General features: G+C 35.5%; 2 protein-coding genes across 11 annotated transcripts; one reads left to right on the forward strand and one right to left on the reverse strand.

Moving 5' to 3' along the window:
- Positions 1-53: 53 nt before the first annotated feature.
- LOC105684365 (adenosylhomocysteinase-like 1) lies at positions 54-8,252 on the reverse strand. 6 transcript variants are annotated; one of them, XM_012397663.3, is made up of 11 exons: positions 7,715-8,248; positions 5,990-6,037; positions 4,381-4,465; positions 3,915-4,096; positions 3,510-3,834; positions 3,297-3,447; positions 2,491-2,643; positions 2,158-2,323; positions 1,838-2,084; positions 1,628-1,748; positions 54-1,536 (listed from the first exon to the last, which is right to left on the reverse strand). In XM_012397663.3, the coding sequence occupies exons 1-11, from the start codon at positions 7,814-7,816 to the stop codon at positions 1,530-1,532; spliced, it is 1,587 nt and encodes a 528-aa protein (XP_012253086.1). In that variant the 5' UTR covers positions 7,817-8,248; the 3' UTR covers positions 54-1,529. The 6 variants fall into 6 exon arrangements, with proteins under 6 accessions (XP_012253086.1, XP_012253084.1, XP_048511920.1 ...); XM_012397661.3 differs by having other exon boundaries at positions 4,375-4,465; XM_048655963.1 differs by lacking the exon at positions 5,990-6,037.
- On the forward strand, positions 8,200-22,546 carry LOC105684354 (rho GTPase-activating protein 190). 5 transcript variants are annotated; one of them, XM_048655957.1, is made up of 24 exons: positions 8,200-8,335; positions 9,820-10,977; positions 11,067-11,977; positions 12,061-12,270; positions 12,400-12,411; positions 12,587-12,773; positions 12,879-12,994; positions 13,071-13,223; positions 13,318-13,556; positions 13,650-13,851; positions 13,929-14,099; positions 14,165-14,416; positions 14,542-14,720; positions 14,810-14,993; positions 15,106-15,320; positions 15,422-15,838; positions 16,026-16,265; positions 16,345-16,545; positions 16,637-16,728; positions 16,804-17,188; positions 17,298-17,429; positions 17,523-17,573; positions 17,656-17,752; positions 17,835-22,546. In XM_048655957.1, exons 2-24 carry the CDS (start codon positions 10,807-10,809, stop codon positions 18,031-18,033), a joined length of 5,016 nt encoding a protein of 1,671 aa, XP_048511914.1. In that variant the 5' UTR covers positions 8,200-8,335; positions 9,820-10,806; the 3' UTR covers positions 18,034-22,546. The 5 variants fall into 5 exon arrangements, with proteins under 5 accessions (XP_048511914.1, XP_048511917.1, XP_048511913.1 ...); XM_048655960.1 differs by lacking the exon at positions 8,200-8,335 and adding an exon at positions 8,684-8,972 and having other exon boundaries at positions 15,422-15,619; XM_048655956.1 differs by lacking the exon at positions 8,200-8,335 and adding an exon at positions 8,685-8,972.
- Positions 22,547-24,519: the final 1,973 nt, after the last annotated feature.

Below are 24,519 nucleotides of genomic sequence, written 5' to 3' on the forward strand. Positions count from 1 at the left end.
TTCTTCACTATTCACGGTAGAAGAATTTGATAGTAGAAAATTAAATATTCTCATAAAATCAACATCGTACGTTTTTATTAATACTCAATAGCTTTATAAAAATACAGCTGACATTGTTTTGGAGTTTTACGTGGGTTTACAAAAAAAATAAAACCATAAACTAACTTGTCTTTTGTCTTTTTGGTTTTTTTCTTATCTTGTTTTCAACCGGACGTAACAAAATGGCTGATTCATGTACTCTTATTGTATTTTAATGCTTGTAAATTATCAGTTTACTTATGAATAACGGTTTACCAACTAACAACAAGCATAAACGTATCCCAGTCGCCAGGATAATTTCAGTGTACGAGTAATTAATGTACATTTCCGTGTCGCTACTCTTTAATTTTTTTTTTTTTTTTTTTTATTCCGACACTTCGGGAAACTCTGTAATAATTATTACTTTCGACAAATCAAAAATTATTCTCACACAATTTGCGAATAGGGGTAAGCTTAAGTACCTCGTTTGACAAAGTCACCTACAATTAAACATGCCAAATAACAATGGAAAGTAGCACGATCATTACCTAATCAAAATTACTGCAGTATAATTTTGATTCAAATTAGAAATTAAGAGACTCACAAGTAAAATGGCAATAATACCAATGGCTAAGGGTTTAACGGAGACGTGTTTTTTTTCTTCTCTTTCTCAATGAAATTATCGTTGAAACTTTAGATCTGCTTTTTAAGAACGGTATAATCCATTGTAAGGCACTATCTCGTACAATGATCGTGCCTTTATGAAATCAAATAGTTATGACGTAATGTTTTTTTATTTTCGTCGGGTTTCAGGCTTCAGATTTCAGAAGGAACAACTTTCTAAAATTAAACTTTGAGATTTGGGATTTACACGAAAATCTACAATCTCTACGCGAATAAAATGAAACAGGTAAAAGCAAAAAATAAACACGACTATAGTTAAAACACAGAAAAAAATCGAATAATTAAATACATGCTCGCATGTAAATCGGTAGTTTAAAAATCGTTGAATACTCACGTGTGTATTACTCATTACTTGCGTTTGAATGAATACCAGTTACTGGTACGGTATGTTTTACTTTGATGTTAAAAATATAACTTAAACTACGATATTCAACGATACACGTTCTTTCAACTATCAGACAATTAGCCGAATAATTTTATACATCGTAACGTAATACTGAATCAAATAAATTAGTTATGGTGTAGTATGCACATCGGTTTTGTACGGCTAGTTAAAATTTGTTTTATTCGGACGTTTTCTGGATTCATTCGTGATTTGATAAAACTATTTGTCTTTGTTTTTTTTTTTTTTTGGTAAAAAATAGCAAGAAATACCAACATCGCTAAACGAGGCCTGCAAAACTCGTCGGGATTTAGCTATACGTACACATACATCTCTACCGACACAACTAAGTTACTTATTTATTTCTTTATTTATCTATTTATTTATTTATTAGTTTCTTCACACGTTATCGTTGCTGCTTTCCTTATTTCGCTGCGCACCGTCTCTAATAGCTGTAGAGCGAGTTAGTGAGTCAGATAGGGCGGAATTTTTTTTCATTGTTCCGCGATACTACGATCCATACAAGATTAAATAACGACTTACCGATAATAGTTGGGCTTGAAAGGACCAGCCTTGTTAAGCCCCATGTATTTCGCTTGTTCATCCGTAAGCTCCGTTAAATGAGCGTCGAACGTAGGCAAATGCAACGATGCTACGTATTCATCTGAAGATAACAAATACATCGTTTTGGATGGATACTTTTTTAGGCAAACGAAAAAATCGAGGCTTTTTCAAAGTTTCGGATAAACTCACCCATTTTTTTTGGTAGAAGATAAACGTCGCTCTTGTATCGGCCCTGAGGGGCGTTGAAAAGTTCAATCAAAGCCAGGGCTTGAGTAGCAGCTGTTATGGATACGACGAATGATGGAATACTGGAACATGATAAATTGACCAATCTTCCCTCGGCCAGGAGAACGATCCTCTTGCCGTCAGGCCATATAACGTGATCGACTTGGGATCTAACTTTTTCCCATGTTAAATCAGGAGTCCGTAAGCTATTCTGTTTCGGTGAGAGGGTAATTGAAGTAATTAGTCATCGTGCGAACGAAGATTAGGCATTTTTGTAAACGTACAATATCTATTTCGGTGTTACTATGTCCCATGTTGCACACGACCGATCCATTCTTCATCTTATCCATGTGTTCTCGCGTAACGACGTTTTTGTTACCGGTTGCAGTTATCACAATATCTACGTTTCGGATCACTTCGTTTAACTTAACGACCCTGAATCCGTCCATGCTGAAAATATGTCAATGCGATAAATTTGGAATAGGCAAAAGGCCAGCGTGAAAAAAAAAGCAGTTACGCAATACTATTGTAGCTGCAAGAGAGCGGGTTCTTGCATTTTACAAGAAAAATCTTTACCTCACACGATGGTAATTTAATTGACTAATATCGACCCTCACCTGGCCTGCAGAGCGCATATCGGGTCTATCTCTGTTATATACACGATGCACCCTAAACCTTTGAGGGCCTGACAGCACCCTTTTCCGACTTCTCCGTAACCACAGATCACGACTTGTTTCCCTCCGAACATGACATCGGTAGACCTTTTCAAACTGCAGAAAAAAATTGATAATTATTCATGAAATTCGGTTAGCTGGGAATTTAAATATCTTAAATGCTCGAAAATATACTCCAGCATGATAAGGCGCTTCATAGTGCAAAATAAATTTGTTCCCAATTCTAATTTTGAAACATCCAATTCGAACGAGGACCTTGCAATATCCGCCTACCTTTTTCAGTAATAAGTCGATCACGTTTCGTAATGAAATACAGACGGTTTGATTGTTTATTGAATAATGTAATAGGTGGAACCTGGTTACCGCTACGTGGCTCGATTACGTAATATTTTACAATTAATATTTATTTGAATACTCTGTAGATGCGTTACGTAATACCTATTCGATAAAAGCCTTGGCTTATATTCAAATTGCCTGCCAAAAGAAAGGATAATATTCATGAATAAGTCTATGTGACTTTGCACTTGTGCAATTATACGTATACAGATAGATTTCTCTCGTTTTATAAGCGGATAAAAACTACCTCAACAGTTTCCATGACATGTAAGACTGGCAAAAATTTTAGTCTCGTCCTTCTTGTCATTACTACCTATAGCTTTTTGTTTCAAACAAAAAGAGCTGGGTTTAACTTAGCACTGGACTTATCGAATTTCTGAAAAGTCAAAATAAATTGTATCTGTGAATCTCACCTGTCGATAATGCTCTCACGACAGCTATAAAGATTGTCGAATTTTGTTTTTGTTACACTATCATTAACGTTCATGGCTGGGACAGAGAGTTTACCAGCTTTAGAAAGCTGGTAAAGCCTGTGGACTCCGGTAACACTTTCTTCAACAATCCCTGTGGAAGAGAATGCAACGATAAGACTTTTGTAAAGGACATTAGGCCTTTGTTATAATCACCTTGAATCATTTTGAACATCGATGGATATTTTTTTAGCATTAAATGCGTTGCATCTCCTCCGTCGTCCAGGATCATGTTTGGCTGCCAGTTTTCAGCAGCTACACATTTGTCGATGCACCACCAAAAGTCCTCCTCAGTTTCTCCTCGCCATGCAAATATTGGGTAATTTGCATGAGCTAATGCAGCTGCGACCTCATTTTGAGTAGAATATATGTTGCAGGCTGCCCATCGTACTTGTGCACCTAACTGTACCAGTGTCTCCACTAGCACAGCTGTCTGAGCATTGATATGAGTACACCCAACTATCTTGGCATTTTTCAGAGGCTGAGATGGAAGTAAATTCATGAAAATCAAAAAAGTCTGGGCAGAGCAATGCTCAGGAAAGTGAGAGTTAGGTAATCTACCTTGTCGTCAGCTGCACGTTTGCGTAGTGCCATAATTCCTGGCATCTCTTGTTCAGCTATTTCAATCTCTCTTCGTCCAAAGGCGTACTGATTAATGTTACGGACACAGAAGTCTGCGAATCCTTTTTCCGTCTTTTGTAGTTTTTCACGTGGAGACACATCTTCCTCGTCAGATGAGCTTCCTAGATTTAATAAGCTAAAGTAAAGTAATGGGCTACTTCGGTAATTGAGAGCAGAATACATTCATGAATTAAATCTCTGCACCTTGTGTTAGTTTGTATTTATGTATGATAGGTGAGAAAAGAACTATGAATTTTTAACTGGTACTTTGTGATAGAAGCGACAATGTTGATGATGTTTTGATCATGTTGGAGTAACAAATGACCAAAGAAAACTACCTCCTTCATCATGAATGCAACAGAAATTGATGTCAACCAAAAGAAATGAATGAGCAACGTACTCATACCGGAGCTGTAGCTATCGGTGCTGCTTGCCGAGAGAGAGCGACTCCTGTAGCGATTGGCTTTCTTTAGGGCTCCGGATTTGGCTTCCTATAAATTTGCATAAGATTTTGAATTTCTGTTACTCTCATTGGATCGACTTAGTAATTTCTCACAAGTATTGTAAAGATGAACATTAAATATAATCAACAACATGAATGATGCCACTTATCATTTTAAGGCAAAAGTGTGGCCTAGCCCAAAGGCACATGCTACTGATAGACATATAATATTACTGTGCGTTTTTGTATACAGGCTTAAAATAAGCGGAAGAGTTGATACTTTGTTTGAGGAACCTCCGGCAGTAAGGTTGAGAATCGCAGGCACAAAACTAGAGTATTCCAAGATGTGAAATTCAGCATCATGTAAAATAATGCCTGCCATCGAGAATGCAATTGGCGTACTTGCTAGTAAAAATTTTCATCTTCCAAACAACGCTGGGAAAAAGTGAGTTGAACTTTTTCATCACATCAGTCTAGATGTCGATCATTAGCAATAGGCATTGCTGTTAAAATAATGATGTGGAAGAAAATGGATTTCATCAACAAAAAGAGACGAGTCCATTAGGAACATTTGAAGAAATAACACGATTATAAAAACCAAAAATTGAAGGAAAAGAAAAAATAAACAATAAAAAGTAAGCAAATAATTTTTATATCACAGGACAAGGGATTATATTCAATTGTGAAAGCCTAAAAATGGTAAAGCGTCCGCTGCGACTAATAGGGTAGAATAAAATTTTGTTTGCCCCATCAATCACTGGACCGTGCAGACAGCAGCTTCCATCGTTTAAGCTCATTTAACGTAACTAATTACGTAACTATGAATACAGCGTGTGTAACATAGACACTAATATTTTGTGCATTATAACTTCTTCTCACTCTTCGTTAAATTAAACCGTTGCCAACGTTGAGTATATTAGATAGCTTGGGTGTGTGATTATCGCTAAGACCAATTGCTCGTTTACCCTCTATTCTCATTCTCTGTTCTCTTTCACTCTGTTTCTATAAAAATAATTAATGTTCATAAGTATGTCGACTCTTCCAAACAAATAGCCATCCGATAAAAGTCTCCGTTAAGACACTCCTGTGTAAAGCACGAAATAGAACCAGTTACCTATATTATGTATGGGACGATTGAAACATTGGATCAGTTTTTCTTAAAAAGTTCACCCTGATTAGCTGGTCGGTGGTTCAGGTCTTCTTACTCAAAAATCAAAGCCATTATCTAGAAGGCAAAGCTCGGTGACCCCTTACTACTTCTCAACTATCAAGCAAGAATCTAAAACTCCACTTCATGGGTCTAACTATTCATCTTTTGACTAATTTTTCTTTTTTCGTCTTCCTATTCGGCTAATGTCTAAATTACTACATTTAAAATTTTTGGCTGCCTTTCAAAAATCTCATGCTTTAATCGTCGGTTAATCTTCATGCTTTTGCTAATTATGTGTTATTGGGTGAATGGAACAAACAGAAATAGCCGTATACACGATCCAGTTTAGTGTAGGATTTAAAGACAGATATAAACACTACAGCATTAGATTGTTGAGATTCGTAGACAAACAGTCTTACTTACTAATTTTGCTCTCGGGCCGTGAAAGGCATTATTTGAAGCCTCTAGGCTCTGAAATCATAATAACGAGCACTTCATAATTCACTTCCACTCATTCTGTCAATATTTTATCTCAATATGTTTGTTTTTATTTCTCTCATTTTTGTCAGCAACTATCTTCACCAAGTGATCAAATGAAAATTCAAAGTAAGAGGTCAAAAAAGTATATACTTCAAGTCGATATACAGGTGATTCGAACGCACAAAACATATAGTTCTAAATACTTCACAACATTTTTCTTTTAAACAAATTATTAATTTCAGATTAAGAAATAAAAAGAACCATTCTTCATGCATTGTTCTATGTACGATTGTTATCAATATTTTGTCTAAACTATTATCACACAGAGACGCACTGTGAGCATTTTAAAAGAAACCTGTAAAAAATATGAATTAGCTGCATTGTTGTAATCATGATAACATTTTTTTATCAACTTTCCAGTAACGGTTTACAATTTTTCTAATTACTCCCAAACGATAGTTGGATCACCGTCTTTCCTATTATTTAATAGATACCTATTATAGTAGATCACATGCGAATACAGCCATAGAAACATACGCTACAAAAGCATCGTCAAATCAATGTGTACATGATATAGAGGCAGGTTTCAAAACACAACGTGAAAAATTCAATGCACTTATCAAGGGGTCAGGATGTATACAAACAGATATATTCGAATAGATGGACCTGACACTTGAATGTGTTGAAATAGTGGTCACAAAGCCCTCGCTCAATGCATAGCTGATCCGGAGAGATTCTCCGGAGCGACGAAGAGAACTTAAGTCTGGCATATTAATCAGAAATCAATGATCGAGAAGAAGTGTGAAAAGCAAGCTCATTGCGAGGATATAGGTAAGTGGTTGAAGTATACGACAGGTAACATCTTTGCTACCAGCGCAGTTCGACAAGAGCGACAAAGAAAGTCGAAATATCAAGACCTAATTGAATGACTGATAGTATCCTTTTCCAGATTCAGACATGACTGATTCATGTTACAAAGGGCCCTCTTAGTTTCACATTACTGTAGTTTATTACTTCTTTCTTTTTTTTTTTTATTCATTGAATACTTTGACCTATTCAATATGTTTCATATCCCAAGAGACACCAGGTAAGTAAAAAACGAAAAGACAAATAAGAAAGAGAAGAAACAGACGTGATAATACAATATTAATTATTTACTGCACCTGTGCCTCAGTCGGTGCAGGCATTTAAAAACAATTATTAACGGTAATTCAATAATAGGAACACGAAACAAACTCGATTACCATCTTCGAAAACCTAACTATTTCATTAAGATTCTTTTGAATGAACTTGTTCATATTTGAATTAAGATTCCCTGATTTGAAAATTCGTGGGAGCATTAGCACAGTGTTTTGTTAAATTCACAGCCAATCAGAATCTGGTCTGATTCGAATGAACAATATTTGAATTCTGTCACTCTGCGAAGATTTTGTTTATTTAGAGAATGTAGTGTTGATGAAGCTGAAAATTTATCAATGGATCGCCGTAATGATACACAAATATTGGTGTATAATAAAATAATTCAATCATCGAAACCAGCAGAAGTTGCATAATTTGTTATGGAATTCACGGTGTTTCGTCGTAGTCAGATACAAATATCAATAACACATAGATTTAAAAAAACTGAATGAATGAGAATCTTAGTATTTCATTTCCAGTATTTATTACCTTCGTTACGGTGCCGGGATCAGTAACTGGTCCATCAGAAACCCGATTTCTAACATCTTTTCCAGACGTGGTGCTATCGGGTCCATCACCGCTGTCTGCCATTTTGAATCTCTCCGAATTCTGCTTTTCTTGGGTCGATTGCGGTTGACCAGTTCTTTGCCACTCGGGGGTTTGCTGATTAAATTTGACAATTTTTCCGCTCGATTCAGCCGACGTGAAATACCCAAGAACTTTCGGACTTGGTTTTCGAACTTCCACAACGAGCAAAGGCGCCCGCTGTACTGATAATTTCACTGGTTATTTCAGTGTTTCTTTAATTTCTGATAACAATCAGTCAACAATACGTCGACGCTGGCGATAGATGACGATTACGCTTCACTCGAGTCGTAAGAATAAACTAATTTGCAGATGGCGAATGTCGGGTGCGATGAAGCCGATAATTTTCATGTCACGAGTTTTTAAACGCCCCAAATTAATGACGTAAATGACATTCGGAGGCTATTCGGCGGTCGAAGGCTTGTTCCAGATCCGAATATCCCGAACAGCTGATTTTTCTCCATTCCGTTGCTGCCTGGGGCTGGAAACCCATTCCATAACGCCAGTCGAAACATAAATTCAATGGTGAGTTTCCATAAATCTTCCAATATCAATAAATTCATATACACAACCATTAGATGGCGTTAATATTTCGGAAAAAAAAATTTCGACCTTCAGAATACAAACCCAACCAATGATATCCAACAATTTTCGTCCGGCCAAACAGTTGGGGATTTCTGATTAGTAAATTCGAGACCCGCCCAGCGGTAAAGTGGGGCCATTTTCCAAAGGATCGCTCCTATTGGGCGAATTCATCCAAGTTTCTTTGGTGGAAATAAATGGTGGCATTAAAAAAAAAAATATATTATTTCTACTACCGGTTTGCCAAACATTGTTCCTCACCAATTTTCCGTATCCCACCTACCAAGATGGCTCCTATAAGGGGCTGTACTAGATATTTGACATGAAGTAACAAATGTGCTGTTATTTTCGCTATTTCAATAAAATATTCAACCGTATTTATTCAGAATAGACAATCGGTGTTTGTACCTCCAATTGGTGTAATCGTGATTTTCAAATTATGCCTCAAAGTTCAATTAAAACTCAATAGAATTTAAAAGCAGCGAAATCTAAGGAAAAAAAAAAAGAAAGACGAGAAGCTTAAAAAAAAAAGCAGCAAGTGTGATTCGGTGAAAGAGATCACAGCGTGTGTGCCAGACAGGTCGGTGAGAAAATATTGGAATTTTTTATTCCCACCGAATTTTCATTTTATCATCTATGAATAAACGATCACATCTATCGCACATTCGGTTTTATCCGAAATATCGTTGCGCCCATCCGTCGGCTAATTTTATGACTTATAATCGTCATCGGGTTGAGTGGTGATCAGGATCTAATACATATCGAATAATACGATTTTCACTTCTACCGGAAAATAAAATACGTAAAGCGACGAGAAAAGTGAATGAAAAAAAACAAAATGAAAGAAATAAGAAAAAAAACTTTTACCAATATCCGTTAGTAAATTGGCCCCTGCTGCTGCCGTTCGTTGTATACAATGCATATTGATCTTATTCCTACCTGTCATTATATTATATCAACCAATTTTACATTTGTCATATGACTAATAATTCAAAAAAAGAAACCTTTATGTAGCTATATAATTAACGTGCTTTGAACTATAGGCGCCTTTCCACCGCACAAATTTTCACTTGTTTCATTGTTCACTTGTTATTTCTTTTCACCCGTCTTTTTTTTTCATCGCTTTTTTGAATTCAATTTCCAATGGACGGTCTTCCATTGTTTCTCATTCGAACTATAAATAAAGAGTTCGAATTTCAAACAATGAATGGAATAGAAAAGAACGAAAATTTAAAGAGCAGCATGCAATTTATGATTACCACTGTATTGTAATGCAAGAAAAAAGAGTCATCACAAGTTTAAACTGTGAAAATGACATCTTATTTTATTCTTTATTTTTGGTTATGTAATTATTCGGTATTAGTTTCATAAGCTAGTATTATGTACTTGGATTAAAATTGATACTTTTTCTCCTATTCAATTTACAGGTTGAAATCTTCATAGATCGTGCCATTCCATATACAGTTATTATTAATATTAAAAATAATAACAGAAACAACAAGACAACAAGAACAAAGATTGCTCACATCGGTCGTAATAAAACCGAAAAATAGGAAAACATATATGAAAACAATCTTAAAGAAGGATTTCATGAAATATAAAGCCACGACGATTAGGATAATGAATAATTAATCATTAACAATCCAAGATAATTTGTACAAAAGCGAATATATGAAAATTGAAAGCACTCGTAGAAATCACGTGATTTGAATTGATATTAACGCATAAATTTAAAAAGGATATCACAGTAAATTTTTCACCACCAGAATAAATTGTTTCTTTTTTCTATTGATGCTAAAAACTAGACTTAGAAACTAGAAAAGCAAAACGAAAACAGAAAGAAACTAGAAATCCAAAATAAAAAATAATAATCATTCGATATTAGATGTGTAGTGTATTATAGTGATTCGATTTTGAATTGAAAAGAGAATATCGAATTGACTGAATGTCTTTTATACGTGACTATTTAACATTTAATATAAAAAGAAAACGATTCATTAAGTCAAAAGAAAGCTGAATTGTGATGTCATTTTGTACAACTAATTATTTTGTCTAACTCCATTGTATTACTAATATTATTGTAATTATTTTTTTTGTACACATCGTATTAGATGATATGTTCGAGAAATTAATTTCTTTATTTATTACAACATAGATTAGAATTGCGAATCAATGATGAACTTAAACTCCAAATAGTAGAGAGAGAGGAACAAAAAAAAAAAAAAAATATATAGATATATATTTATTTAAAATGACTTAGAAAAACTTTTTTACGAATACAAATAATATAATAATAGGTAACACAGAAATTTTGTTTTTCTTTGAATTTTATTTTTCAAAACGTTGATCCAAACGTCTTTCTCAAACTCTGTCAATCAGAACACAAAAATTCATAATACTTTTAAACGGTAAAAATGGCACGAAAAACTGACAATGTTAGAGGCATCAACGTAGCAGTCGTTGGGCTGTCGGGGACTGAAAAAGATAAGGGACAACTCGGAGTTGGAAAATCTTGCTTGTGTAACAGATTTATGAGATCACTCAGCGATGACTACAGCGTTGATCACATATCAGTATTGTCACAGGTAATTTCAACGGTCTCTTCTTTGCAAATGAGTCCACCGAAGTCACTCTCTCGATGAGATTCTCACGTTGTCTTCTTTGCTTATTACAGTCAGACTTCAGCGGGCGAGTTGTCAACAATGATCATTTCCTCTACTGGGGTGAAGTTGTCAAGTCCTCCGAAGATGGGACTGATTTTCAGTTCCAAGTTATCGAGCACACAGAGTTCATAGACGATGCATCATTCCAGCCATTCAAAGGTGGTAAAATGGAACCTTACGCCAAAAGATGTGCAGCTACAAAGATAACGAGTGCGGAGAAGCTCATGTATATTTGCAAAAATCAATTGGGCATAGAGAAGGAGTACGAGCAAAAAGTGCTACCCGATGGGAAGCTCAATATCGATGGTTTCATTTGCGTGTTCGACGTCAGCGTTGTGCCCCACAGATCTATAGAAAAGCAGGTAGAACTTGTTGCAAATATCCTGAACAATCTGGTGAAAACGAAGAAGCCAGTTGTGTTGGTGACCACTAAGAACGACGATGCCAATGAACAGTATGTCAAAGAAGCGGAGAAGTTGGTCACAAGAAAAGAATACAAAGGAGGAATTTTGATTGTCGAGACATCGGCACACGAAAACATCAATATTGAGTTGGCGTTTATGATACTCGCCCAGCTCATAGATAAGACAAAGATGCGCAGCAAAGTGGTTCCTTTTGCGGAGGCTGCAAGGGCGAGGAAGGAGTTACTCGACGCATCCACAGAGTCTTTGCAACGACTTATTCGGATACATATTACGGATTATCGCGCACTCTGGTCACAATCCTCTAAGAAACTTTCACAACACAAAGAATTCGTCACTTTTGTACAACTGTTCGGAATCGATGCTACACAGAGGCTTTTCAGGCGGCATATTAAAAAGTTAAAAGACGAACAGATGGCAAAGAAAATTCAAGGCTACTTGGACATGCTTCCCGACGTGCTCCACGAAATCTGTCCAGATATTTCCAACTTGATAAACGAGTGAGGAAAATTCTACGATTGAAAATTATGAACGGACTAACGGTAGCGAAAATCTCTCTTTGACATGATCTTTCTTCTTCAAGGGAATGGTCGACCATACAGCAGCTCATTAAAGATCATCCAGATTTTCATCAGTATTTCTACGAGTGCCCGGAAGATATTCCTTGGATAGACTATGACTTTGGTGAGAATAATGGCTCGAAAATCCCCTACGACGTTCTCGAGACACCGGAGGCTGAGACCGTGTTTAAAAATCACGTAAACGCCTTGCAGCAGGAGCAGAGGCGCTTGGAGTAAGTTTTTCAAAGCTATATTTTCCATTCGGTCTAAAAACGTGCATTTCGTATCATCTGACTTAATACTCATCTATTGTACCGAACTAATGCTTTGCTCTATTCTGGGTGGCGTTTATTTTCATGCAGACTTCCAAAAAGGTAACGACATCAAACACGTAATTCTTTCCACTGCGTTACCAGATATAAAAAGAAAGCATGACAATTTGTAGAAATTTCACATCAAAGCTACGCCATTCACATTAATTATTGACTCCGAATGAATTAACGATTGAATAATAAATTTTCGGGTATTCTCATGCGTTTTTATTTCAAGATGGAAGAAGCAGTTCAAACAATTGCTCGAAGAAACCGGGTATGTCACGCCCGGAAAACACTTGTCCGAAGTCAGGGTTCTATTTATGGGTAGAGAGTGTTTTGAGGCTTTATCACACGTTGATTGTCAGGAAATTTACGATCAACATCAGAAGGAAATCATCGAGAAGGCGAAACACAATTTTCAGGTATTCAAATTTTCAAAGGAATCACGCGGTGATGATCAAGCTCTCCGATATTTAGGAGAATCAAAAGTGAATGGAAAGGAACAAAAATTTCTCTATTCTTTGTAGGAATTACTTCTCGAGCACGCAGACCTGTTTTATCATTTCAAAAGCATAGCTCCATCGGGAACTATTACTCAGGACGATATAAAGGAAATAACTGACGCTCTAGTCGATGATTTTAGGTACGCTGTTGAAAAATCATGGCTTGGAAGCGAAGATTAAAGTGAATCGTGTTCACTAATGATCCATTTTTTGCAGGTATAAGGCTTTGGATAGGCTGGATCAGGACAGAAAATTGATGTTATTTCAACACCTAGGTTTCGTCCACTGTCCGATCAGAGAGCATTGTCCGGCGTTCCCGAATTGCATGGACGCTCTGATCGAACGTATTCTAGGGACTAAAGCTCACAGGTGATTAAAATTTGAATCAGTAACGAAATTTGGATCTTCGACGTAAAATTGCTTGTTTTTTTTCTTTTCAAACAACGAACGATCTTTTCCACAGACCGTCATCTTGGAACCACAGCAGTCAATGGCAGCTAACGTCTGACAATAATCAATTAAACTTAGTGATACTCGGAAGTAACGGACTTGGTGAGGAATTCGCGTGCGAGATAAAAGCACAGACCGAAGATGACGAGGTTGAAATAGACCTTCAGATATACACTCTGGGGTATCGAGTGATCGAAGGGGACGTCGGACTTCCTCATAATTCTTTCACCACCTCAGACTTCATGCCTCACGGTAGATAACGAGCGTCATTTGAATTCACACACCGAAGTCATTGAAATTTTGTTGTTTTATTTTTCCCCCCGTAAATTCGTACGTTTCTTTCAGGCTCCTTTTGCATTTACGCGAACGAGGAGTCTTTCGAGTACATACGTTCCTCGCTCGAAAAAACGTTACTCTCAAACTTGGAGCAGGAGGATAGACTGCCCTTTCAAGGGCTTCCTATCGTCATAATGTTCGTTGCCGATGCCTGTATCGACGAAATGGAAGCTTTGAGACTTCGCGAGGAAGGACAAAACCTCGCGGACAGGTATTATTCGTACCACCTTCTTTTACCCGCTTGATCCGATTTTCGCGGTGTCATGATCCGATCTTACGAAATTACAGTTTGCAATGTCCGTTCATCGATGTATGCGTCGAAGAATTGGAACAGAACAAAAGATTTCCAAGCGCATTGGTGAAAGACGCGCTTCAGCAGCTGATACAATCTATAAATCACAGAGCAGGTTTTCTGAACATCTATCAAAGCGTTATAGAGTGCTTGGAGCCTGACATAAGGTACGTTACACGAATAAATTCACCTGAAAACGATGTAAATCTATAAAAAAAATTTTATTCCACAGGATAATAATGTGCATGTTTTGCGGGGATCCCTACTCCGTGGAAAACGTTCTCGGACCTCTGCTGAGTCATCAGTGTTGCTTTTTGAGCGGCGATCGGTCCATCGTTCTGGAAACATTCTTGGGTGAATCGAAACGACGCGTCGCGGTGATAATATCCAGTTTTCACGGCGCGAACGCGTTCAGAGACGAACTCGTTCATGGTTTCATTCTGGTTTACTCGACGAAGAGGAAAGCGTCCCTGGCCACGCTGAAGTAAGTCCAAAGATTTTGAAAATCTACGCTCAAACTTGGTCTCCGCATAGTCGTACTTTCCGGTAATCTTTGCCACCCCGAATTTCCGTAGCTCTGAACTGTATTTTTTTTTTTTTTTCCCACAGCGCTTTTTCGATGAACATTCCCAATCTGCCGATTCAAATAATGGCCGTTACGGACACCGGCGGTGCGAACGCGTTCTTCAATTCCGATCTCAGTCATTTATTGATCACCGAGGGAAACGCCATCGCCGATAGATTGCAAGCACATTTTATGACATCCGCTTCGAGTTGTCAACAAAAAAGTAAATTCCGCCGACCTCCTACTAGTTGAATTAGAGCTCTCACGTTAACCCGATCGCCTAATACATACTTTTGATCGTTCGACCCACAGCCGCATTCTACACCCCGTTTTTCAAAGAGGTTTGGGAAAAGAAACCGGAAATCGAACAAGCCTTCCATATGGAGGAACCCGGCAATCTGAACGACAGCGGTGAAGGAACTTTGGAATACTCGGCACTCCATCCGATGCCTCCGCCGAGACACGAGAGTTACCATCTCCAAACCCCCGACGATGGGTAAGTGTATCTGACGTTGAATGATTTTTCATTAGTTTATTGAATTTTTTTTTCCTCGTCGTTTAACCGGCCCTCAAAAAAAAATTTGAATTGTATATCTAACATGCAGCAGTATGTCTGTTACGTTTAGGAGCGGTTCGGAATCCTACGAGCAGTTAACGCCGGACGGAGAGCTCGGTGAGTCCGTGCTAAACGAACAGTTTCACGACAATCGAGCGACGCCGAGCGACGATAGCGATATTTACAGCCACGTTGATTATCACCGTGAAGAAAGAGAGCGGGAAAGGGAGTTGCTGAAGAGCGGAGACTTGACCAGCAAATTACCTGGTACAGTTGCGGCGCGATATTTGCCGTGGGATTTATTGTGACCACGAGTTATATTTTTTTCTTTGTTCTCGATCGCTCGTTCATTGAGATTGCTGTTTTAGGATGGGTGAAAGATACGTTTATGCACCAAGACGGAGGAATAAATAGGTACTCGCATCGAGCCTTCACGACCGGACGTCGTCATATATCCCAGACGAAGCCGCGTCCGAAGGGAAACAGTCAGACGTTGAAACAACCTGGGAAAATAAATTTGAAAGATTTTTCCAACGTGACAGACGTCATAGCGAGGATGACGATAGGTGAAAAAGATGAACATGGCTCAAAGATTAATTTGGGCCACGCGCCGTTAGCTACGCCTGAATTAGTTGATCTCGGTTCAGAATACGCACAAGTTAAAGACGTCGTTCCAAATTCCATGTACCCGCCGTACGACGGCGATTACATGTACACCCTAGTTCACGATTCCCTTGGGAATAATAAATCGAAATTACGACATCGGCGAGAGAAAGGACAGCCATGTGAGCGTTTTTTTTGTTTTTTTGATTTCTCTTTTTCAGTTCGTTATCATTTCTGTTCGTTAGTTTCGAAAGTATATATATTCTTTGACAATCGTAGCGAAAAATCAAAAATTCCAGGAGTAGTTTAGTAATTCCCGCGTCAGTTCACGAACATCCGATAAACGATCTTTTTTCATTTTCTCTACAGCCTACAGCGAGTCGGACTCCGACTGGAGTTCTCCGGAACGACAAAGGACGATAGATCTCCTGGGTAAAGTTAACAAAAAGTCGTCGACGCACAAACGAATACGCAAAAAACGCACCGCTATACCAGTCGCAACCCCGAAAGTACCGACATTAGCGAGTTTAGGGAGCGGCGAGGGTATCACAGGACTGAATTACACGATGAAAGAGGATAAAAATTGGCGACACGACACGATGGAAAGAGGTAGAGTTCTTCTCTTTTCATTCTCTCACTCCATAACTGTTCGTTCGTTGCACATCGTTTTATTCGTTCCGAATTTTAGTTTCCAGCGGAATTTCCGACAGCTCAGAGTCGAGCGATCCGGAACACACGTCGAGGTCTCGACCCAAACAGCACAAAACAGCCGGTGTGGGTTTCAGGAAACGATTTGGAAACTCCACTTCGCAGCAGCAGTATTTGGCGGCGACGTTGCAACACCAATTCAATATCAAACACATGTCGCAAGACATCCTAAACGCTGCTTGTAAGTTCTTCGTTGAATATCCCTTGATTTCACCTTTGAACTTCGTTTGACATTGAATCACCATAAAATTTGACGTCGGTCGGTTTCGCAGACAAACAGAGGATAGACAACGCCTACGGAACCATTCCAGACGACGAGTCTAGCTTAGAAGTATCCTCGCCGAGGGAAATCAATTCTCCTAGTGTAAGAATATATCGTATGTTACGTAGGAGGATTTTTGAATTTTCTTTCATTTCAACTATAATTATCGCATTTTAGTTTGGTATCCTGACAAAAGGAAAGGATTGCGACAAGTTGGCGAGAAAAAAAGACAAGCAGAAGGCCAAGGAGGATGAGAAATTGGAGAAGCGTAGGCAAAAGGAGGAGAAGTTGAAGAAGAGCGCGGAGAAGGAGAAAGAGAGGGAAAAGAAGAAGCAGCAAAAGCAGAAGAACTCCAAGGGCGGATCAGGGGGAACGATATCCGGGCAATCGCAGCAGCAACTCCTTATCGAAGACTTCGCTCAAAGCGAGACCAACCGGATTCCGCTCTTCCTCGAGAAATGCGTCCAATTTATCGAAGACGAAGGACTCGACTCCGAGGGGATTTACAGAGTTCCTGGCAACAGGGCTCACGTGGAACTCCTCTTTCAGAAATTCGAGGAAGGTCAGTGCTGCACGTTATTCCGCCATATCGTTCGTTTCAGACTGTGCAACATTTTTTTTCACATTCTTTTGAGATTTACAGCTAATGTTTGTTGCTGGTTTTCTTGCAGACGGCAATATAGACATCCATTCCTTGGACATTCCGGTAAACGCGGTTGCGACCGCACTCAAAGATTTCTTTTCCAAAAGGCTACCGCCTCTCATCGACAAAGAACGAATGAGCGAGCTCGAGGATATTTCCGGTGAGTTTTGCGTCTCTTAAATATTCCAATCCGATTTAATCCCGACTGTAACGGTCCAAAGAGCGTAGAGTAACATCGGCAATTGAATTTCAGGTGCTCGTGGCATCAGCAAACCGATGTCGGCGACCTGCATGAACATGGAAGGTGAGTTTCAGCTGTTGCGCGATAAAAATAAAACAAAATCGAATAAGTTGCGCTAACAATAATTGTTCCTTTCACGTTACAGACCGGAGCGGAAGGCTACTAGCCCTTCGTCACATGCTTAAGAAACTAAATCTGATAAACTTCGACGTTCTAAAGTACATTTTCCAGCATTTTGTTAAGTAAGTTCGAATTATGGTCATCCCACAATAACTCGACTCGACCGAATATCTAATTCATTCGTTTTCAATAATTATCTGACAGGGTGGCGGAGAACTGCAAGTTGAACAGCATGGACAGTAAAAATTTAGCAATTTGTTGGTGGCCAACGTTATTGCCGATTGAATTCAACGACATGGGGAGGTTCGAGGCGATGAGGCCGTACTTGGAGGACGTAGTTCAGACGATGATCGACCAATACCCATTTTTATTTTGCGGAAAAGAAGCTATCGTAATGGTTTAGTGACCATTCGAATGATTGAAACAAAAACAACAAAAAAAAAAGAAAAAAATCGTACGAATAAAATTGAAAATAAATTTAAAAATCTCGTCGAAATACGTAAATTGTAAGCGGTGAGATCGTGTAACAGTTAGTTTGTGTAAAAAGTACTATAAAAAAAAAAAAAAATAAGAAAAACCAACAAAAAAAAATAATAAAAATAATGAATTATCGTATGCTTTAAAATTGTTTGCAAAACTATTCAATAATCTGTGGACTAAATATCTAATATCGAGATCGAAGCTGCGGTTAATCTTTCGACGAAACCATCGTATCTTCATTGTGACTAAAATTTTATAAAGGTATTCCTCTTCGTGCCCGATGGGGTGAAAAAGAAAATAAGGTAAAATATAAAACATAATACGATAATCAAAAACGCTGAACACATTTTGCTGTGCAGGTTTCAGGGGACTACTGATTAGCGAATGAAAAAAAAAAACAAAAAATAAGCAAGAAAAAAAAAACAACAAAACTCACAAAAAAAAAAAATATTCATGTTATTCAGAAAAAGTAGTGGGTCTGATTTTTTATAAGTAAATAAGTGTATGTATGTTTTTATCGACGAAAGAAAGAAATGAACGGTTCTTTCGGGACTCTTGTTACATGAATGTTGTCCATAATTAGATAAATTGCAAGTGTTTCGCTGGGATTTTCTGAATAAGTATTTCGAATGTTGATAATGAAATAAGTAATCCCAAAAAGAGGTGTCACTTTTGGAGTCCCCTTGACCGATCGTTTTGATAATCGAAGTTTACTAGATTTACGCAGCTTTTTGTAGAATTTCAAGTTTGTACGTATAGAAAAAAAAGCTAAAACGAAAGAGGATAAGAAAGAAAAAAAAAGAGAAAAAGGAAAAACTTAAAAAAATTATTCAATTTTTCAAGCTTTTCATGTTGAATGTATATCTACGGATTGCTTATTATACCTAGGAATATAGATCGACGTGCGAATAGAAGAGCTCGAATTCCTAATCGACGAGCTTTGACTTTTAATATAGAATTATTGTCATCACCGCTTAATTTGCTTCGTAAAACAAAAAAAAAACAAAAACATATATATATATCCACACGTATTTCTTCCGTCACCGAATCCGACAACGTTTCTATAACGAAATGAGAAATCAACATTTTCGGCAATCAAACTTACAAATGCAAAAATAAAAAATTGATCAAATAAAGCAAATAACACATTAAAAAATTGAGAAAAAATTGAAAAATAAAAAAAAAAAAAAAAATACACTTTACTGTCCGTGTGTAAAATTTATTCAATCGACAATAATTGACAATGATTATGTTTTAGACCTCATGTGACTTTTGATTAATTTTTTAATTATTAATTTATTTCTCTATACACCTTAAATTACTTTCCATCGTTTTGACAATGAGCCTGAAACCTTGGAAAATGAGATTAAAAATTGAACAAAAAAAAGAGAAAAACGCACGGTTATTTCTAACAGTATTATTAGATTTTCTTTTTCTTTTTTTTTTTCATTTTTTCGTAACGTTCTAAAATTTCCTACAATTTCATATAATAAGCGTACACACCCTACTGTACGTTATGTACGTCTTATACGTACGGGCGTATTAAACTATTCCGTAATATTTACGTGTCTACCTTCTAAATATATAAAGTACCTACATGAATCGTGATCATCGTTGATTAGCCCGCGAATTTTTTTAAATTAATCAAATAAGATTTTATACATTCGTACATTCGTATATATATAGATACATTAAATATAATAATTTTTAAATTTATAATATTACCACTTAAATTTAGTACTAATTAAAAATTATAATAATAATTATTATAAAAACAACAACAATAATAATAATAATAAAAATATTAATAATATTAACGATGAAGTAAGAATTACAGGATATCTAAAGTAATGATAATAATCATAGAAATGGTAAGAATAATTGTTTATAATAAAAGGCGTTTGCTTAAACGTTGACTGTGCGGTATTAACATATGCCATAGAATATCTGATCGTCGGAGAAGAAAAACCAAGAGAAAAATAATTAAAAAAAAAAATGTTGAACCAATAAAAACCACAAACAATTGCAAAAAATCACAACGAGTCGAGTCAAGATACTTTAATGATTATCACGTATATATGTTCAAGAATTGAGAAAAATGCTATTGATCGTTGCTTAGTATGAAAAGAGAAGAAAAGGAAAAGAAAATTTCCGAAAGGAAAAGAAATGAAAGAAAACGGCACTATATATTATATGAATAAAAACTCGTATTACATTATATGTATAGATACATGTGTTATATGAAAATCATCATATTTGTACAGAGAACGGAGGAGAAAAAAAAAAAAATGAAAAAACTTACGAAAAGTAAAAAAAAAAAAAGAAACAACCGTGTGTAGACTAGTCAGATTTTCTTCCTAATTTCTGCTATGCATTAACATACCTAATATATATATTTAATAAGTTAGCGTAGAGTTGATAACAATAACGATGAAAAGAAATATAAAAATAAGACGAAGAGAGGAAGAAGAAGAAAGAAAATATTACGAGTGAAAGAAAACGAGACGTAACAATAAAGAAAAGAAAAATGATTAAGGGAAAACGAACAAACATAATCTCGAAAACATTCCAATTTCCGGTATACTTTCGATTTCTCTGGCTCTCTTTTTCTTTAATTTTCTTTCCTCCCTTTTTTGTTATTTTATTTCACTTAACTTTATTTTATTATATTATTGGTTTTCCGAATTACTGTACAAGTGTGCGAAATGCTAGGCGTGCGTGTGTGTCTGTAAATTTATAATTTATATATATATAAATATACGTATATATTGTATGTGTTAATTATAGTGCTTATTTCAGATATATAGTATATCAAGATTATTTGTCTTTTATTTTTATAATAATTCGCATAATAGATGTAATTATTTTGTTCAATTTTATTAGACTGATTGTGCTTAGACGTTTATTAAATTTATTTTAATTTAACAAACATTAATGATGATAATAATAATAATAATTCTTCCAAGCTGTCGCTGATATCGTTGTTGTTGTTGTTGCTCTTATTGTTTTTTGTTGTTCCTCTTGTTGAATTTCCGTGTTCCTGTAATTTCTCTCTTTGTCTTTTTTTTTTCTTCGTTCACGAAAGAGAAAAGTTGAAAATCAAAAACCGAGAATTAGATTTTCTTCAATATTTTCAAACGTACCTCATCGGAATAAGTGGTAGCGCAATCGATGTAATTGAATTTGATTTTTATTGATTCTTGAAAAAAAAAAAGAAACTAGCAATTGATGTCCGCCCATCTCTAACAGCTGTAATTATGTTCTTCTTCCTGACTATTTTATTTGAATTTTATTAAAAGTTCATCGCTCGTCGAGATGAAAAAATTGAAATAGATATTACGTATAATTAAACGCTGCATTCGTGACGCGCGGTATGAATTATCATACCGTAATTTACATGTAATTATATATAGTAAATAAAATAAATGTGATTATCAAACGATTCGTCGAAAGATAAATATCAGCGAAAATTAGTTCGTTTTCGAGTGCATATATGAATATATTGTTTTATATATACAATAACTGCTTGGACTGTTATAGGTATAATAATAAATATAAAAAAAAAAAAACAACAAAAAATGATGTACGTTTTTATTAACCAAAAAAAAAATAAAAAAATTAAGCAAAGATCATCGATCGATCTGGTCTCTAGATACAAGATACATTCGAAACACGCACCGATATGTCGTCAGAACATAGGAGGAGAGAATTAGAAAATGGAAAAAATGATATTAACAAATTGAATCAATGTTACGATTATAAATTATATGCAATATAAGACTATGTATTGTATGATATAATTTCCAAAAAACAACTAAGACAAATTATGTAATCAATTCGAACGGTAACACGTACCTAGGGTGATATCGAATTGTATTGTAAATTGAATAAATAATCGATGGTGGAAGTATGGAAAAACAAAATGGCGATTACCCCGAGGGAGAAAATAGAAGAAGAAAAAAGAAACCGAATAATAAAATACCAAATCTTATGATAATATCGTAATATTCGTAAGTCGGACATACATAAACGCACATTCATACATGATATTTATAAATAAATGATAAAAATAGTAACGATAATAATAACGATAATTTATAGATAGAATAATTGTATCACCCGAAATACGATGATTCTAATTGTACCATATATAGGTATATATACATATAACATTATTTATATATCTTTATATACCTATGTTATGCTTTTTGATGTGTATATAATAATTGTTGCTACCATGCCGCTGATGGATGCCGCGCCGCTTATACGTTTGTAAGCCTAAATGTATATTCGTAATTTTATTGAATTTTATTTTATCATATTCTACAATTTTACTACAAATAATACAGGTTAACATGTAGTCATACACACTAATATAAGAACACTTAACGCGACGGTGAAAATTTCTTTTTCTAATATAAAGTGATTCATCCGCATTTTTTTTCTTCTTTCTTGTTTTTTCTTTTCTAATTAGCTGTAAGTCTATCTCCGTCTATTTCTATCTCGATACCTCATCCATCTTTCTATCTCTCTCTCTCTCTCTCCTTGTCTTTCTATTTCAATTTTTTTTATCAATTTCTATCCTAAAATTGCTTTAAAATCTGTATTTATTAGAATTATAGCATTAGGAATTTATATACATAATAAGAAATACATAACTATAATATATATTTATTTGGTATACATATAGAAGAAGAATAAGAAACGAAAGAAAAAATGGAAAGACAAGAGAAACGTCTCTTATTTGCTTAATTTGACAAACATGAATAAAAGAGAAAAAGAAAGATACCTAAAAATGTTACAGGTATATACGAAGAATGCGTGTAATATAATATTAATAAGAGTAATAACGAGGACATGACAAATTCCATTGTCGGTAAGAATGAGCAGTCATATTTGAACGAACATTACAATTACATTAACCATGATAATAATGATTGTTACTCAAAACACGAGCGTCGCGCGTATACGCTAACATGTACGGAAACATAGAAAATTATCTGATAAGCGCCCAATTTTATAAATAATAATTTATTGTACATCTAGAAACACGATTACAGATGTTGAAAAAGAGAAAATGAGGAGAAACAAAATTAAGAAAAAAAGGAAAAAAACAAAATCAAAAGATGACCAATCGAGAAACATGTAATTTTAAACGGATATAAATGGAAAAAAACAATTAAATTTGCCTACCGCGCCACCTCTCGAGTATTTATTAGAACTACGTAGGTGTTTGATATTAGAAATAAATTATAAGTGAAAAAAAAACGATACAAGCAAAAAAAGAAGTAAGGAAACTTGAAATTTCCATTTTCATTCGTCTCGGCGATATACCTACATATTTTTGGCAACAGTTTTTCAAATCGTTTTGATAATATTTGATAATACTTGAATTAATTATATTAATCAAATATCTATGTTATTTTAATTTTCACTTTAACTAATACCAATGCTATTATAATCGTGTCACATTGATGCGAGTCACACACTTATAATACACATTTGATGTGACCCTTGCGCAACGACTTAAAAAAATAATAGAAAAAGAAAAAAGAAACCGAATACGAAACAAAAATTAAAAAAACTAACAGTGGGAAAATAATATTAACCAAAAAAAGAAAGTAATAAGCATTTTTTATCCGAATTAATAATTATACTTATATAATATTAACAACGTATATGTTTAAGTTGCGGATCCATTACGAACTTGCGTATTTGAAAACATTGTTAATATTATTATCATCACCATTGCACTGGCATAATCATCATTATAATTACAATAATGATGATAAATTTGAGCTATATTTTGTAATTCATTATAATTATGCATTTTGGATGTATTATATGATTAATCGTACACATTGTATATTTAATCACACCGGAAATGTAAGTGATCGAAAAAAGATGGCGTCTTACGGATGATACTGATGATGATGATGATGCTTACTTTTTTTTAGTGCGATTATAATGATGATGATAATGATAATGACGATAATAATGAGGATGCGGGGATATGAATCGTCAAGAATTTTGAATATAATGTTCTTCCACTTTGCAAGAAGAGCGGTGAAAACTGCATGCGAGAAGAAAGTTCAATAAAATTGATTCATTTGAGAAAGAAACCTAAAATAAAACCGTTCGCAAGAAGATGGAGGAAAATGAAACGAATGCGTCATCGCCTAAAGAGAAATATTATGTATCAGGAAAATATACAATACACGGACGACGTGAAGAAGACGAAATAAAAGTGGACATAAATATTCGAAATAATACAAATAAAATGAAGGAATAAAAAAGAAGAAACGACAAACGACAAACGATCGAAATAAGGGTGGAAGAAAAAAGCGAAAGGAACCTAAAACCGTCGAGTGATGAAACGAAAGAGATGAACAAAAAAAAAGAATTCAAA

The sequence above is a fragment of the Athalia rosae genome, chromosome 5 (assembly GCF_917208135.1).
Source record: "Athalia rosae chromosome 5, iyAthRosa1.1, whole genome shotgun sequence".
Lineage (NCBI taxonomy): Eukaryota > Metazoa > Arthropoda > Insecta > Hymenoptera > Athaliidae > Athalia > Athalia rosae.